The sequence below is a fragment of the Mercurialis annua genome, linkage group LG8, assembly GCF_937616625.2.
Source record: "Mercurialis annua linkage group LG8, ddMerAnnu1.2, whole genome shotgun sequence".
Lineage (NCBI taxonomy): Eukaryota > Viridiplantae > Streptophyta > Magnoliopsida > Malpighiales > Euphorbiaceae > Mercurialis > Mercurialis annua.
In genome coordinates, this window is record NC_065577.1 from 39,267,093 (window position 1) to 39,283,734 (window position 16,642).

General features: G+C 29.7%; 2 protein-coding genes and 1 non-coding gene across 4 annotated transcripts; 1 reads left to right on the forward strand and 2 right to left on the reverse strand.

The window, feature by feature from the left end:
• Positions 1–1,082: 1,082 nt before the first annotated feature.
• On the reverse strand, positions 1,083–5,606 carry LOC126662272 (uncharacterized). Of its 2 annotated transcripts, XM_050356196.2 has the most exons (10): positions 5,426–5,604; positions 5,260–5,308; positions 4,453–4,559; positions 4,198–4,243; positions 3,218–3,352; positions 3,004–3,093; positions 2,749–2,880; positions 2,566–2,649; positions 2,344–2,408; positions 1,083–1,530 (listed from the first exon to the last, which is right to left on the reverse strand). In XM_050356196.2, exons 1-10 carry the CDS (start codon positions 5,536–5,538, stop codon positions 1,344–1,346), a joined length of 1,008 nt encoding a protein of 335 aa, XP_050212153.1. In that variant the 5' UTR covers positions 5,539–5,604; the 3' UTR covers positions 1,083–1,343. The 2 variants fall into 2 exon arrangements, with proteins under 2 accessions (XP_050212153.1, XP_050212154.1); XM_050356197.2 differs by lacking the exons at positions 1,083–1,530; positions 2,344–2,408 and having other exon boundaries at positions 2,739–2,880; positions 5,426–5,606.
• Positions 5,607–5,688: 82 nt separating this feature from the next.
• TRNAK-CUU (transfer RNA lysine (anticodon CUU)) lies at positions 5,689–5,761 on the forward strand. The gene has a single exon. It is a non-coding gene; the product is annotated as a tRNA-Lys (tRNA).
• A 9,061-nt stretch (positions 5,762–14,822) lies between these two features.
• LOC126659529 (uncharacterized) lies at positions 14,823–15,823 on the reverse strand. Its single transcript, XM_050352821.2, has one exon. The coding sequence runs from the start codon at positions 15,685–15,687 to the stop codon at positions 15,019–15,021; it is 669 nt and encodes a 222-aa protein (XP_050208778.1). The 5' UTR covers positions 15,688–15,823; the 3' UTR covers positions 14,823–15,018.
• Positions 15,824–16,642: the final 819 nt, after the last annotated feature.

Consider the following 16,642-nt stretch of genomic DNA (forward strand, 5'->3'; position numbering starts at 1 on the left):
GAGCATCTCTATCTGAAACTCACTTGTAAACGAATTAATTAGGTGATTAGCAATTCTGGTATTTCCGTGACTTGTGGCAATATATATTCTTATTATGAATTTATACCCAGAAATTCCTAGGTAGATTCAGTCCACCACGTTATCCATGGACGAAACCTATCATACTATGACAACACATCATTAAAATAATGGCATCATCGTAATATTACTATTTAAAAGTGTAAAAAAGTAATAAATAAAATTACAATAATGCCAATATTTTAATGACATGTCATAATATGATATATTAGTTCTCGGATGACGTGGTAGATTGAGTCTACCTAAAAATCTCTTCCTATTTCATTTTTAGGACTTGAAAGTTGAAACTAAAATAAATAAAACATTTAACCAAACGAAAAGAAATAAAAATAACTGGCCATTTTTCATTCAGTTTGATTTTTTTGATTTTTTTTGATTCAATAGCTATGCAAACAAAAAGACTTTGGATTGATTATTAGGTTATCTTCAAGTTTAACCATTACATTTCTGTTTTTTCAGTTGTTAGACTAGTTAATTGATTTAGTTAAATCTCAATAAAAATCAAATTTCGGCCCTAGCCTTGTTTTCTTATCAAATAAATCCTTAAATAACTTTAAAGAATACACAATTTATTCAAACCGAACCGATAGAAAATTAAATATTTTTTAAATCACACCAAATTTATAAGATTTGAATCTTTCTAACCAAACAAAACCAGCCAGCACAAATGATTTTTTTTAATTAAGCTCGATCTGTCCTAAAACTGAAATATTTTTCATCTCCACCAAATCGAATCAAACCAAACTAAAACTCAATTTTTTACATTATCAACCCAAATTAAAATTATCAGCTCCATTCGATTATTCATTTTAGTTCAATTTTGCATACGCCGACTATCATATACAAAATCGAGAATCCTATACACACAGAATAACATGGCCTTTGAAAATCAGAACCACAAGGAATTCTATTTTTTCCTCAGAAGTTTTTTGATGATTAACTAAAAGAAGAGTTAAGCTAAAACAAAAAAATAACACAGCATCCATGACAAGAGTAGGCTCAAGTTAATAAAAAGTGCTATATAATGTCTCTTAAATATCAATCAAAATTCTAAATTCAACTTATCAGTTATAAGAAATAGAAGAAAATATGGCCAATCAAAGTGGTATAACAGACTAATTCAAAGGGTTAGATTATGGCTTGCATTTCCCGCTCGCAAAAATTGTAATTGCTTTAAAAGGTGCTTTTACACCCGAGTGTGTATTCATCACTGTCGTCCTTCATCCCGGGTATAGTGGTTCCTGTAATTAACTCAATAATTATGCTTATTTGCTTACTTTCCACATTCCCATCCGATATCCGACAGACATGATCGCGAGCTCCCAAAGCATGTTTGGAATGCTTAACGGATTCACCTTTGATCCGGGAATTTCAGACCAGTTAACAGAAATTTCAATCATAGGAATAGAAAACCATTTGCATAGATAAACCACCTCAACATCAAAGCACCATCTGCACAAAAATTTCATTCTCTTTAAATATCGCTCAAAATTTGAGCAAATAAATAAATTTAACAAATCAGATTTTACAGTTGCCGAATTATAGACTTCCACACTTCGATAACCATCATGTCAGTTTTTACATTTTGATTGTCCTAAAACAGGAGGTTACTATGGCAGTTCTGGTTATTAATTGCATATGTGGCTACAGAAAAGTTTGGCATCATATGATTTTCCGCTGGCCACATAAGCGATAATTCGCTTGTATACTATTCACTGAGTAACCTTCATTGTTGGGAAAATGGGACTTGGATTACCAAATTGTAAAAAATAAAACGATGGTAACCAAAGTGTAAAAGCTACAGTTAGCAAACACGATAAGTTTTAACCCGGAGAAACTATCCTAAACTAAACCATCAAACTAGTTCTCATTTACTTTCGAGTAACAAGCGATTGCTAGCCGGGATACATTTGCCTGTTCCATTAATCAAAAGGTGAATTGGGAATTCATTCACAAATAAAATGGATCAAACTCCAAAATTAAAGTTTAATACTTACACTCCTAGTCCCAGATATCTAAGAATGTACCCATCTAGTGATGCATAGTGCAAAAGCACTAATCCAAAGATCTTGTCAAAAGAGTTTAATAGAGACAAATCATTCGTGTTAACAAAGACTCCTGCTCAGTGGAAATTTCTACATCGAGCACATGTGAGATTTACAAAATGGTAGTCTTTTCTTCTCGTCTCCTTTTATTAATTACATTTTAGAATTTTAGGACATGAAAGACATAGGGGATCTATAAATCAAGTGAATTTATGCTTACCTTTTCAGCCGAATGTTTGTGAAAAGTTTCCTTGCTGCAGCCCTTGTAAACATCTTAAAACCACACTGTAATTCACGAGCCATGAACAACCGCATCAGAAGAAAAACAAACAGAAAACAAGAGACTCGCATCATATTCATGTACATATCGAGCAAAAATAACAAGGGGATATCCAGCATTTATACTTGAGTGTATGATACTACAACCAATGGAGAAATTTACCTGGGTGTCGCGAATTCCAGGACCGGCACTTAAGATGACCACAAGATGAAAGCCCTTCATTAGAAAATTGCGGTACCACTTTCTCTGAAGCAGAAAGAAATTGGAATTGAGAAGAAATCCAAAGCAGTGTTGACAAAGAAAGAATAACATAATGATCAACTTCAAGCACAAACAAAGACAAACTGATGCTAAAGCTTTCTCCTCAAGGTGAGCACGAGAACCAAAAGCAGCAATTGGGATGTCAGATATTCTGAAATTTGAATCTGGAGCTGCTGAATCTCCTAAATGAAATTCTTTCTTGGCAACTGCATTAATCTGTCATGAAAATCATCAACTACCCAAAGTAACTACAAGAACTTTCAATAGACTCTGATTCGTAACAACCAAATATTTTAGCACTTAGGAGATTACACCATTATAAACACATGGAATACAGACCTGATTTTCAAGTTTCTCAAGGTCATTAACCTTGGTTGCACCATCAGCATCCAGCATTAATAGTAATTCACCACGTGAATGAAGCATGCCCTGTTTTACATTGCTTTCACAAAGGTAAAGAGCTTCAATGACTGTCATTATGTATAAAAGAACCACGGGCTCTTCAGCAGAAATATACATACTTCAATGCAGAAACAGTTCAGATTTTACTCACTTTTCGTATAGCTTCTCCCTTGCCATGATTTTTTCCAAGAAGGATAACCCTAACATTGTCCACTGTATACTTTTTGACAAAGCCAAATGCTACTCTTTTTGTTGCATCAGCACTTCCATCATCGACTATCACTACCTGTGTAAGAACTCATCCATTTACACATGTATAGCTGAAGTAAATGATTGATTAAAGACATATTCAATAGTCCATAATAGTAAACAACATAGCACGAAAATGGCCACCATTTGATAGTAATTTCTCAGACAGTGCATTTAATATGTACAAAATTGCTTATACATATGCCTATACAATTACATGCAACCACAGATAGATGCACATGGTTGGACTATGGTACATTGGTACTTATAAAAAGTTGAGCTGAAAAGGATGTTTCTTGAGCTTTGAGATGATGATAAAAAGACAAATCTGAACTAGTATGTAAAAGGATTGTCCAGTAGAATTCAGCTCTAAGACATCCTAAGAGGCATAAAAACAATCCTTCCAAAGTTGAACTTGCTATCAAGGGAAAAGGGAACGAAACAGTGAACGATCCTCCACTCTATCATGAAAAAAAAATGGAACAAAATCAAAGTCACAGGAGCTTGGGCAGAAGATGTTTAGAAAGTAAAGCTAGTGAAGAAATCAAGGCTTATCAATCACCATATTACGTACAAAGGTTATAGTACAGAACTAGCAAAGTCAATCTGATTTCCTTATAAATCACATAATTCTCTTGTTGCCACCAAGGAAAGCTTGGAAGTGAACTATATTCCTAATTTCAAACGTAAACTCCACATTGTTTTCATTATACTACTTCTATGACCATCTAGATTTGCTAATAATATAAATTCTTGCATAACAGTAGCCGCTTATGTATTTTTAACATGAATTACGCATTGTATCATAATCATTAAATATTCATCATAGTTTCGTGAAAGTTAATTCAGGCGACAAAGGAAATTTAAACAATAAATTTATACCTCATAAGTAAAAGATTTATCCTTTGCCGCACGTTGTTGAAGATAACTACAGAGAAAAGCCATAAAGCATCATTATGCTTTTATATTGTAATGCTCTCTTGTGCTTCTAATAAATTAGCCCCATTAGAAGGAAAACTATGAAACTAGATGGGCCTTCCTTCAAATCCCAAGTTCATCACTAACTAACCATAAACCATAACAATGCAAGCAGCTAAAATCCAAATAAAAAACTAAAACTATAAAAGTTAAGCATACATCATGGTTTCCTCAAGTGCTCCAGGAAGCCTGTACTCTTCATTAAATGCAGGTATAATCAAAGATATATACTTTGTTGCTGGATCATGGATATTAGGGCATGGAACCTGCAAAAAATAGAATAAGGTGAGCATGATCAAGCTCACTGAAAAACTCAACAAACTTCTTTAAATTACAGAATGGAGTTATTACAATTTTACAACAACCAATATCAAGTTTATCTCAAAAAAAAAAAGTTCTCTACTCCGCAAAGATCAACATTAAAGTCAAAGAATTCCGGAAAGATAGTTTTTCTCGATGGTTCCACTAACTACGTCTAAACCCAAAAAACAAAATGAACTCTAGCTATACCATAATTATCAATTTCTTGCCGATAAAACAATAAAACAGTTAAAATATTCCAAGCAAAACTCTTTATTCAAATTCTGCTCACAAAACAAAAAGAAAGAAATACAATTTAATATCAAATTCAAGTTTACATTAACCAATAGTCTTCAAGCACACAAAATTTAATAGTAAATCACATTCAATACTGCATCAAACAATATGAAACTACACACAGCTCTAAATTTGATTCGCGTCCGGATCACAATTTTTCCCCAGTAAATCTTTCATTTTTTTCTTCCAATATTAGACATTTAAACTAATCAAAATTAGCAACAGAGATCATCATCATCATCATCCTAATAAACAAAATATACCTCCCTCAATTTTTCTTATATCTCAATTTAGACACTAAACTAACACTTCAAAATTAAAATTAACATAGAAAAATTAGGTCAAACAAACAAAAATCAAATTAATTACCTGTTTCAAGGAATTAGGATCCTCGAATATAACATGAGAATCAACATGCCTATTCACAAACAAAAAAAAAACGCACGAATTAAATAGAAATTAACGTGATTAATCAAGAACAGCTTAAAAATGTTAAATAGAAATTAAAAAAAAAATGAGAGAAAAATTCGTTTACTTGTTATTGTGTCGTCGTTTAAAGGATTCGAAAATGATTGCAGTGAGTAATAGAGAAGCAATTAAAACTGCTATGGCTATCAAAAGCTCTGTAATTGCCCATAAAACCCCCATTTTTGTTTTGTTTACTCTCTGTATTTTTTTCAACCTGTTATTTGTTTTTTGTGTTCCTTCTCCACTGTATTGGGCAACTTTCCGTAGTTAACGAGAGATGATAAAGTTATTATATGTACATAATTATAAAATAACAGTTGAGTAATATCAGCCCGTCTAGCTCAGTTGGTAGAGCGCAAGGCTCTTAACCTTGTGGTCGAGGGTTCGAGCCCCTCGGTGGGCGCTGTATTTTTTTTTTCACAATTAAATAAGGCTTTAGAAATCACATTTTCTAATTCGGTGGGTACGTCATCATTTAGACAGAAGAAATTAACAGTGGTGCAATGTGAATTATTTTGAACAATTTTAGGGACCAAAATAAGCCACTTTCGACGGATCTTATTAATTCTTTCGGTCTGACTTAAGAGGCCAAAGTGAGCCTTTTACCTTTAAAAAATCAGATAATTGGTCGTTATAAAAGAAACAAACCCCTTTCTCTCTGCTTCTCTTCCAATTTATCTCTCTCCATTATTTAAGAAAAGTTTCAAATCTTTAATCTGAAATGGCCTAGGTTAATGCAAAATCCTCGCATCTCCCTCTCTTTTTCGCTCTTTATCTTGATTTCTCTCTCTTTCTGTGTCTCTTTTCTTTCTCGCTCCCTTGTGTTAATATCAAGAAGCGGATATTCAAGAAAATATTTTAAATGGAGGCTAATAGTCTTCGTGATATCCTAGGTTTGACGAAAAAAAGTATCGTCAGTGCTGGTGTTGAAAACTTCTGCAACGATGTCAGCAAGCCGTTGGTGGTTTCAACTGCCCTTGCTGAGTTTGTACAACTAGAGAAGATAACATGGTCTGACTTTCTTGTGAAAAACAAGAATGAGTTTTTACTAGAAGGAGGGAGGTTTCTTGGGAATGAATTGTATAATGTTGAATTAAAATCTCTACTGATAAGCATCAGTGGCGGACCTAGAAATATTTCATAAGGTGGTCAAAATTATATTGAAATTTTATAGGATGAGTAAAATTGACAACAAATAAATTTTAAGGTGTGCAAAATATATAATTTAAGATGACAAAATCATATTTTTCAATTTCATATTAATGTTTTTTAAAGAGACTCAAAATTATAAGGCAGACAGTTGCCCACCATACGCTCTTCCTATGTCCGTCAGCATAGTCACTCTTGGAGTCGGCCTGTCTCATACCCTGGTGAAGCTGATGTGCTTATTGCCTGTTATGCAAATGGCTCGAAAGTTATTGTCAATTGAAATGTGGTTACAAGAATCATACCAAGATCGTCTCTGCATAATAGATTAAATAAGGCTTTAGAAATCACATTTTCTAATTCGATTAACGTGATTATAAATAAATTTGAATCAGGACCTAATAGGATGCATATTCAGTCAAATCATGTTCTTTTAAAAAAAATTAAAAATGTATACCCACTGTAAAATTTTAATATATTCACACTCTTATTTAACGACTAGTAATATTCACTTTCCATAATTTGTTAAATGGAGAACATTTTAATGTGATTTTTAGTAAGATGTGTCAAAGTAAATAAAACGTTAAAGTTATGAGAATGTTAGGATGAATTTTATCCTTTTCTATATTTAACAACAATAAACAATTAATATGTGATTTTGCATAAACAAGAAAGATTTCATGTATATTAACTATATTTAGTAATTTCTTAAGTTCCAGCTAAGATCATTATTTATGGTGCTTAAAATTGAGGTTTAAAAATATTAAAATAAATAAATAAAAAATCATTTCACCCTCTTAATTTTATATAAAAAAATTATTTTCGAGCAAAGTGCATCAAATAGATCCAGAAGTTGGTATTTTCATATTAAAAAGGCACTCTTCCACTTTCATCACACCGCGTGTATTGCACTTTCCATTACGAAATAATAAAAAAAACTCTTAATATTTTATTTATTTCTCAAATTGATATTCAATAATATTTTAATCTCAATTATGTCTTTATAATTTTAAAAGTTCAACATTATTTATTTTTTAAATAAAATTTTAGGAATTATTTTTTCTTTTTTCATTTCTTTTTTCTTTCACGCTGAGAGTATATTTTTTTCTTTCAACCCTAAAAAAACCTTCATCCATTATAATATCTAATGTTAGACTGTTCATCTTCTTAGCCTATCCTTAGTCGTCGTTGATTAACCATCCGTCGTAGCAGCTAAAACTAACCCAACTGGATTCGTCTCAACTGTTGCGAGTAGTGGCGTAGCCAGAAATCAAAATTAACGGGGCAAAATATAATTTTTTTTATATAATATGCAAAATTTTAAAATTTTGTTAAAATTAAGGGGGTCAATATGTAGTAATTGTCTAAATAACATGATATTTTTTTTAAAAATTTACTTAAGAATTTTGTTTTTTTTTTGGAAAAATAAGAGAGGCAAATGCTCCTCTTATTCTCTATGTGGTTCCGCCACTAGTTGTGAGACGAATGACAAATGTCATATTGAAGAAGAGAGTGGTTTTTAAGAGTTAATTAGCGTTCAATTAAGTTTTTAATTAAGGTGTTAATTAAAATTAAATTAATAATTAAGATTAATGAGATAAAATTACCAACCTCACTCTCTTTTTTATCTAATGAGTGTTTTTTATACAAAACTATAGAATTTATTTGATCCACTTTATTTGAAAATAATATTTTTAATATTGTATAACAAGCTGAGGGGTGAAGTGATCCTTTATTTTAAAATAAATACAATAGAAAAAACTAAAAAGAAAGCCGAAAATTTGTTGTTAACCATTGAATAGTATATAGATATTGACTTAAGTAGCAATTTGCCCCCTCAACTTGTAAGCAATGCGCAATCAACACATAAATTAACTTTGGGCAAATTAGTCATGAACTTGCTGATTATGGGCTATTAGCTCCATTTTGAAAAATTAGCTTAAATTTTGATAGGCAAAATTGTCAATTGAGGAACAAATAACTTACAAGTTTAGGAGGCAAATTAAAATGGGGCAAATTGCCCATAATATGCAAGTTTATGACTAATTTGCCACAAAATTAATTTGTATGTTAATTGCCTATTGTTTATAAGTTGAGGGGACAAATTGCTAGTCCATAAATATTTTCATAGTTTATAACAGTGCTTGCACGGCCCAAAAGAGTTGATTGGTAGACTTTGATTATGGCGCAGTCCAGAATTTGGAGAGAGAAATTTAATGGGCTCATCTCGAATATTTAGCCCAATTAAAACTATATTTATATTTATGTTTTTTATTTTTTAAAATATGAGATTATGTCTAATTTAGATTAAAATCTTGATTAGATTAGAAATTTTAATTAGGGTCATACTCTGTAAATAGTTAGGTTTATGTTTTGTTACTGTTTTCATCAACACATTATTAATCAAAACCAAATTTTAAACTATTTATCTTCAATCTCTGAATTAAATCATAATTTAGGAGTAAAATTGACATTAGTCTCGCTTGAATTTCCGGATTTCCAAATTAATACTATTAGTTTTTCGAACGGCGGTAATATCATTCACAATTTGAGTTATATGATTTAAATTCGGATAACGTCATTCGAGTTTGGGTAACGTCATTCCAATCTACCTCATCTGAAATCAAATCGGTTAAATTATCAATATCTATAGTTACCCATTTATAAATTCAAAGGTTTGAGCGTTAGTGTGAAAACTTTGTGAACAAACAGTAACAACAATAGATTACCAAATAAAATTGAGTGAAGATATAGTGTGATTTTTTAAGAGATATTAATCATATTCAAAATAGAGGAAAAATGCATTCTAATAAATTAAATGGAAAACAAATCTAATAAGTACAATACCTAATACTTAATTTATTCAAAGTGAAACAAAATAGAATTTTGAAAGGTGAAATTTTTACAGCCTAAAACAATCCAAAACAAAATTTGTGCACCATTTTCTTCCTTGAAATTTCCAACTTCAAATTTATTTCATTTTCTAACATACATCATTCAAGCTGCAAAGGATTGATTCGTCTAGAATTTTATATTTGAAGCGCGAACAAATACGAAAAACTCTTAAACAAATTAACAAACTTAATTTATCAAGAAGTTTAATGGACAACCAATGAACTTTACCTCAAATGGTATAAGCGGCTAAGCAGAAAATTGTTAGGTCGTGGGTTCGATTCCTCCCATAAGCACTCCCCCTTCCCAAATTATAAAAAAAAAAAAAAAAAATTAACGGACAAATACTATTTAGTATAAACTCTTGACTGATTCAAGGATCTATTCATACTAATTTAAAATAACAACATAAAACATATCGAAGTACAAAACATTTCAAAATCAAAATAGATGTATTAAATAAAAAAAAGTAAAATAATAAAGGCAAAAATACTTAAAAACCCCCCACCTTTGACTTTGTTTTCAATTGCACCACCACGTAGGAGAATTTTCAATTACACCCTATTTAGGGTTTTCAGTTTTCATTTGTACCCCAATTGACTAAAATGACTTCTTTTTATTCAGAAAAAAGTTTAAATTAATCCTTCATATACTAATTTATTTGTTTTTTTCAAATGGAAAAAATAATGATACAATCCCTCTATTTAGTTGGTTTTAATAATTTTATCATTAAATTAATTAAATTATCAAACTTTTTTATTTTGAGATACAGATGAAAACTGAAAATCCTAAATAGGTTGCAATTGAGAATTCTCCTAGGTGGTGGTGGAATTGAAAAAAAGTTCAAAGGTGGAGGAGTTTTCAGTATTTTTGCCAATAATAAAGGGATTATTTTCCAAATACCTGTTTTGAGTAAAGTATTTACATCATTTTGGCCCATCTTTTTCTCTTATCCTACATTACCTAATAAGCTAATTTATTTAACAAAAATACCCATTATATAAAGAAGTCTTATATCATTTTAGGTTAAACTTTTACATAGCCACCTTTTTTTTCTCTCTCTTCTTCTCTCTTCTTTTCTTTTTTTTTTTCATTTGATTTTCAGTTTATCTCCCCCGATTACTTTTCCGTTCGTCTTTCCGGTCGTGCTTCTATTCGTCTACTTCCGATGGATTTCTCGTCGTTTCCGGTCGTTTTTTCGTTCGTCTTTTCCGTTCGCGCTAGTCCGTTCGTCTTTTCTGTTCGCGCTAATGGATTTCTCGACTTGTTTTTAGATTTGTGTAATTTTTTAGGTTTTTTTAATGATTTAAATATTTTGTAAATAAATTATTGTAGATCTATAATTTTTTGTTTATAAAATTGTTCTATTGTTCATATAATTATTTATTTTGTCTTCTCTTATTCATAGATTTGTTTATTGCTACTGATTTTGTAAAGAAAATATTGATTTATGGTGCATTTATAATAATTTTATAATATCTTTACGTTTTAGTGTATTTTTGATGTATTAATGGTGTATTTCTGCCGTTTTTTAGTATATTTATGGTGCATTTACAATGTTTATGGTGCATTTTCAGTGTTTATGGTGTATTTGCAGTTTTCATGGTTAAACCACAAAAAACACTACAAAAATGCTATAAATACACTACTTATACACTACTTATACACCACTTATACACTACTTATACACTATCTATACACTAATTTTACACTATATAAACACCATAAAAACACTATATATACACTACTGTTACACTATAAAAAATAAAATAAAAAAATTCCAGGAAAAAAATCTATAAAAAATAAAAATTAACACTATATATACACTAATCTTACACTATGTAAAAAAACTGCCGGTCGGTTCGGTCGGTTTGGTTGACCGAACCGAAAAAACCGAAAACCGAAATTGAAAAACCGAAAAGGTATTTTGGTAAATAAAAAAACAAAACAGGTAAATAAAGTTAGGGCAAAAAGTCAAAAAATAAAACTCAAAACTTGTAATGTAAAGTTGTAATTATTTTGGCGAAACATGTATTTAGGGAAATTAGCACAATAATAAATAGATGGGTGACAAAAGGTTTTTTGATGAAAAATTTGGAGAATACCGTTTAAGGAGGTAGCGCACCGCTTCAAAAGCCAAAAGTTCTACAACAATTTTGCATGGACTTAAGCGCATTTGACATTTTTTAAATATAAATTTAAATTAAGTTCGGGTGTGATTAAATCTAATATTTATTATTTAAATACTACTCTTATATTAAATCTTTATGTGTTAGATCGAACTTAAATACACCTACACTAAAAATTAACTAATTGCATAAAACTAAGTCCGCCCGTAAAATAGCGAACTTAGTACAAGCTCAAACTTAAACCGGACTTCATCCGAAACATTAATATCGGAACTCGGTCTAAACGGGTTGAGGCTAGGCCGTCCGTGCGAATATTCAACCTAATGATCATACATGTTCTTGCACTTTGAGAAATTTCTAAAAATTGATACCATGTGACAACCTATAGTACTCATAATAATGTTGCCTTATTATCACCTCTCATTAATGTACTGATAAACTGTACAAAGAGATACACATATTTATTGAAGACATAGTTTATATTATAGCAGAAGCAATAAGATATGAGAAATTCTTATGTAGACTCGGTCTACCACGTCATCCGTAGACTAACCTATCACATTATGACACGTCATTGAAATGATGGCAATCTTATAAATTCGTTTTTTACTTATTTACACCTTTGAATAGTAATATTACAAGATTGCCATCATTTTAATAATGTGTCATAATGTGATAGGTTTGGTCTACGGATGACGTGGTAGACCGAGTCTACCTAAGAATTTCTCATAAGATATTAATATGATGTTCACGGTTCTTATGAAATTTAAAAGGTGGTTGAAGAAAATGGGACCTTCTGAAGCTATGATTAAAGGCACAAAATAAAGAATTTGATAAAGTATTAATATTTTCTTTTTCTTCACTTTCTTAGACCATAAAGCTTTTATTGTGTTGAATTGACTGTCACTGGCCCTTAACCATGCCCCAATTTCTGATTTGAATCATGCCACCATGCCATAGTTTCCTTTTCTTAACCTCTTTATTGTGTATGCAATGATTGTGCTAAATTATTTAGATGGAGAGATTATTTCATTTTTAAGTTTTATAATTTTATTTTATTGATGGAAAAGTTCAATGCTATAAACTCCTAAAAATTGAAAAATAATTATAGTTATAATTGAAAATTAAAAAATTGTTATATGAACTGAAACTGATAGTGCTGTTGTAGCACAAATAACAATAGCTATAGACGTCCAAAAGGTTTCGTGTTCGAGTCTCACTCCCCTCTTTTCTAATTATAAAAAAAATATAGTCGAAACTGTTTGAAAAATTAGATTAAAAAATAGTTTCAATTATACTTCATATAATTATATGTTCAAATTGAAGTATGATCTAATGCTTTAAATTAATTATAATTAAAAGTGAAAATTTAAAAATAGATTAAAATTAAAAATTTAAAAAGTATAGTTAAATATGAAAAATAAAAAATTTATGAAATATTTTTAAATGATTAAATCTCTAATAAATTATATTCATAATTGTAAACATGAACATCTAATGAACAATATATAGTATGGATAATTATGTCACATGCTTAGGTTATTAAACTTTTTTTATGTGCTTAATCAAGGGAATAATCTATGAAGTTACCAAGGAATTTTGACATTATCTTAATCTGACAAAATTAAAATTGTAAGTATTTTATAGTCCTAAAGTGGGATTTTCCATTTCAACTTTTTATACCAAATTAAGCTTAACATGTGTAACTTCAAGATTTGGGTTCACGGGTTAGATCTGATCACAATTTACAAGAAAACAGTAGTTTTGGATTTAGGATTTTTTTGGACAAACTGCACTTGTCTGTATACACATTGAACAAGAAAAAAGGCCAACCCGGCCCTTCAATTTATTACTCGAAATTAAATAATTCACTTTTTGACACTTTAATCAATTAAAGACAATATTTTTTTAATTTTAAATTAATTAAGTATAATATAAACAAATTCAGAGACTGAAATAATCCAATTTTATTCTTAACTAATCTAAAAATAAAGAATATTGTTCTTTATTAACCCAACAATTAATAGTATTTTCCTAGAAATATTTGAGATTGAGTTGTTTAATGTTGAGTCACATATTCAGCGACTTGGTTGACCCTTTACTCTATTTTAAAGTTCTGATACATGATAAGTTACACATATTATTAACTTGATAATTAAACTAAACTAATCACTCCTAGTAAGTAATAACAATAAGCTAAATATATTTAGATCACAAGATTAAGTAAAGGCAAGATGCATTAAAAAAATATTAAAAAAGTCAAGGCAGAATTAATACAGAGAAGTGAGATTTCTCAAGAAAATATAAAATTGAACTAGTTAAGCAAAGCATTAAACATCAGGTATCATAGGAATATTCTTGAATGATATTTTAAATAACTATAGTCCATTTAGCCTGTTAATTGACACTGTTTTAAGAACCAAATCTGATCGGTTGGTATGGTTGGTTTGACCATAACTGAAGGTTAGTCTGGTTAGATTCTTCGCAAAAAATAAAAAAAATTAAGATTCAATCTTGTTGAACCAAAAAACTGTAAAAATTGGAAACTAATGAATAAGTTCTAATGTAAAAACGGTTTGATTTTGTATATACTAGTTAAAGTGTGATTTATTAATTCGTTTTTTAATTTGTGCTAGTTAAAATTTATATATGTGTGTGTGTGTGTGTGTGTGTGTGTGTTTGTGTGTTAAATACAAGTTAAATCACGAATTTTAACATATTTCATACAACACAAACTATCAGTTTTAATAATGTTAGACACGAACTATTAACTTTTTTGTAATTTCAAATACCGGACAATTTTTTGATAGAAATGTTGTGGATATTAAAATATATACGATTCCGATATCCACACCAGTATTTTTTTATCAAAATATTTTTAGGTGTTCCAAACTACAAAAGAATTAGAAGTTTGTATCTAAAATTCTCAAAATCCAAAATGTATGTTGTACATGCAAAACACGCTAAAATTTATTAATTATTTTGCAACCAAAGCTAAATATATTTATTTTTTGTTTAACAGGTTGAATTATAAATCAGTGGCCAGTACCCATTCAATCATCCATTTAATTTTTGAATTAAATACTTTGTTAAATAATTGAAAAAATGGTAAACGAAATTAATGAATGAAATATAAAAAACAAATCTTCAAGATAAGAATAAATATATCAATATACACATTAGCATGCTACATACCTTTATTTTGCAGAATTGCCAGTCATGATTAGTACCACTGCAAATCAGAAACACTTGCAATTAAAAAAATTCAAAATAAAAAAATGGAAGAAATTATTAATATAGTTGAGTAAAATAAACTCCAAATTATTAATATAAAATTACAATTTTCCCATAAAAATAAAAATAAAAATTCATACACAAGATCCCCAAGAAACAATCCAATTTCCCCCAAGTCATAATCACTAAAAAAATATTTAACAAAAATAGAAAAATTCAACTAATATAAAAACATAAATTTTAGAAAGAAAAAAAAAGACTAAAATGCCATTGTTACAGAAGCTTGATCATAGTTGATACTTCTTTGATGAGGCATAGCAAGCATAGCAGTATGATCCAAGAAATCATTAAGTGACACAACAGATTGTAAAATAGTTCTCAAATCATCTGCACAATTAAACCCCAAATTCCCAATTTTTCTAACTGCATAAACATAAAAAGTTATGCACCCTTTTCTAAATTTAAATCTTGCCATTTCTGCCCCTGACAGCCCTCTAATAAGCTTCTTATTTACTTCACCAAGAGGAATTTCTGATGCCCAAATCCTGTCAGTAGCCAGTTTCATAGCCTCAGATTCAAAAACAAAGACCAGAATTTTTGACTTTTTTGTACCAAGGCCTAGTGTTAAAGTATGCCAAGCATGATGAGCTAAGATTGTGAAATTTGTAGGCAAAAAAGCAGTTGTGGAAGGGAATGGGGTTTTAGGGGTATTTTTGTCATTTGTGGATGGATATGCAAGAATTTTAAGAAGTTCAAGTGGTTTTGCTCTTCTAATAGTGAATGATTTTACTATAAATTGCCCTCCAAATCTAATACCTTTCACTTCTGAACTTGGTTTGAAGGAAAAATCTTTGGTTTTTTGGTCATTTGGATGTTGGTGTTTTTGCTTCTTGTTGTTCTTCTTCTTGATCTTCTCTTTTTCTCCCATGGTTTGAGTTTTTGCTTTTCTTGGTTGGTATAGTGTTAGTGTGAGGGAGTTTGCTTGGCTTGGTAGGTCTAATTATTTGTTGTTGTTGTTGTTTGTGTGTGATGTCCAACCAATCTAAGGCTTTTGAAGATATAATTTATTTATGGAGATTTTCATATAATTTAAGAAATTAATTTATGGATGTAGATAGTATAGTCAAAGGCTTGGGTAACCACTTTATGTGGTCTGTTTGGTTCAGCTGTTATATTGTTGCGGTGATCTTTTAAAATTAGGGTTATTATTTCGTTCATTTAAATCGAATTAACCGGTTAAATTAATTATTCAGTTAAATTATGTTAACTTTTTTGATTAATTTTATTTGTTATGTTAATTCGGCTCAGTCAATAATTTTTTTAAATTGGCTATAATTTAAAATTTAAAAATTTTATTAACCAAATATTTTATATTTGTTTTTAAGAACTAATTTTATATTTTTATCAGTTTAACCAAATTAACTAAATGATGTGATTTTGATTTAATTAATTAAAATTGATCGTCTCTTAAATAAATTGACCCCCCCCTTCCAAAAAAAAGTTTACATATGTTATGATAAATTCAATAACCAATAACAACTCTAATAGTAATTTTTATTTTAATTATTCAATCAACTCTTAATTTCTCACAAACACTAAATGAAATAAGGCCCATGTAATTTATCATCTTTAAGCTCTCTTATTTTAAATTATCATTTTCAATGTTTGTTATGTATGACATTTTCTATTAGTTTATATTATTTCAGTGAGGGATGTTATATGATGAATGATGAAGAGGTTATACCTATTCATTTAAGTTTCATTACTTTAGTAATATTGGGTTTATATTTTAATCCTGAAGTGTGTCCTTACACATAATGAAATAAATAATTTATTAAGAAAAATAAAGATTTTGAGGTGGAAGCAAGTTGGGTTTCTATTGA

Excerpts from the sequence above, each read along its gene's own strand:
- LOC126662272 (XM_050356196.2), bottom strand. The coding sequence starts at position 5,538 with ATGGGGGTTTTATGGGCAATTACAGAGCTTTTGATAGCCATAGCAGTT. Across the intron at positions 4,244-4,452 it reads GCACTTGAGGAAACCATGAT|TTATCTTCAACAACGTGCGG; the intron begins GTATGCTTAACT and ends TTTTCTCTGTAG. Across the intron at positions 3,094-3,217 it reads AGGGAGAAGCTATACGAAAA|GGCATGCTTCATTCACGTGG; the intron begins GTGAGTAAAATC and ends AATGTAAAACAG.
- LOC126659529 (XM_050352821.2), bottom strand. The coding sequence starts at position 15,687 with ATGGGAGAAAAAGAGAAGATCAAGAAGAAGAACAACAAGAAGCAAAAA.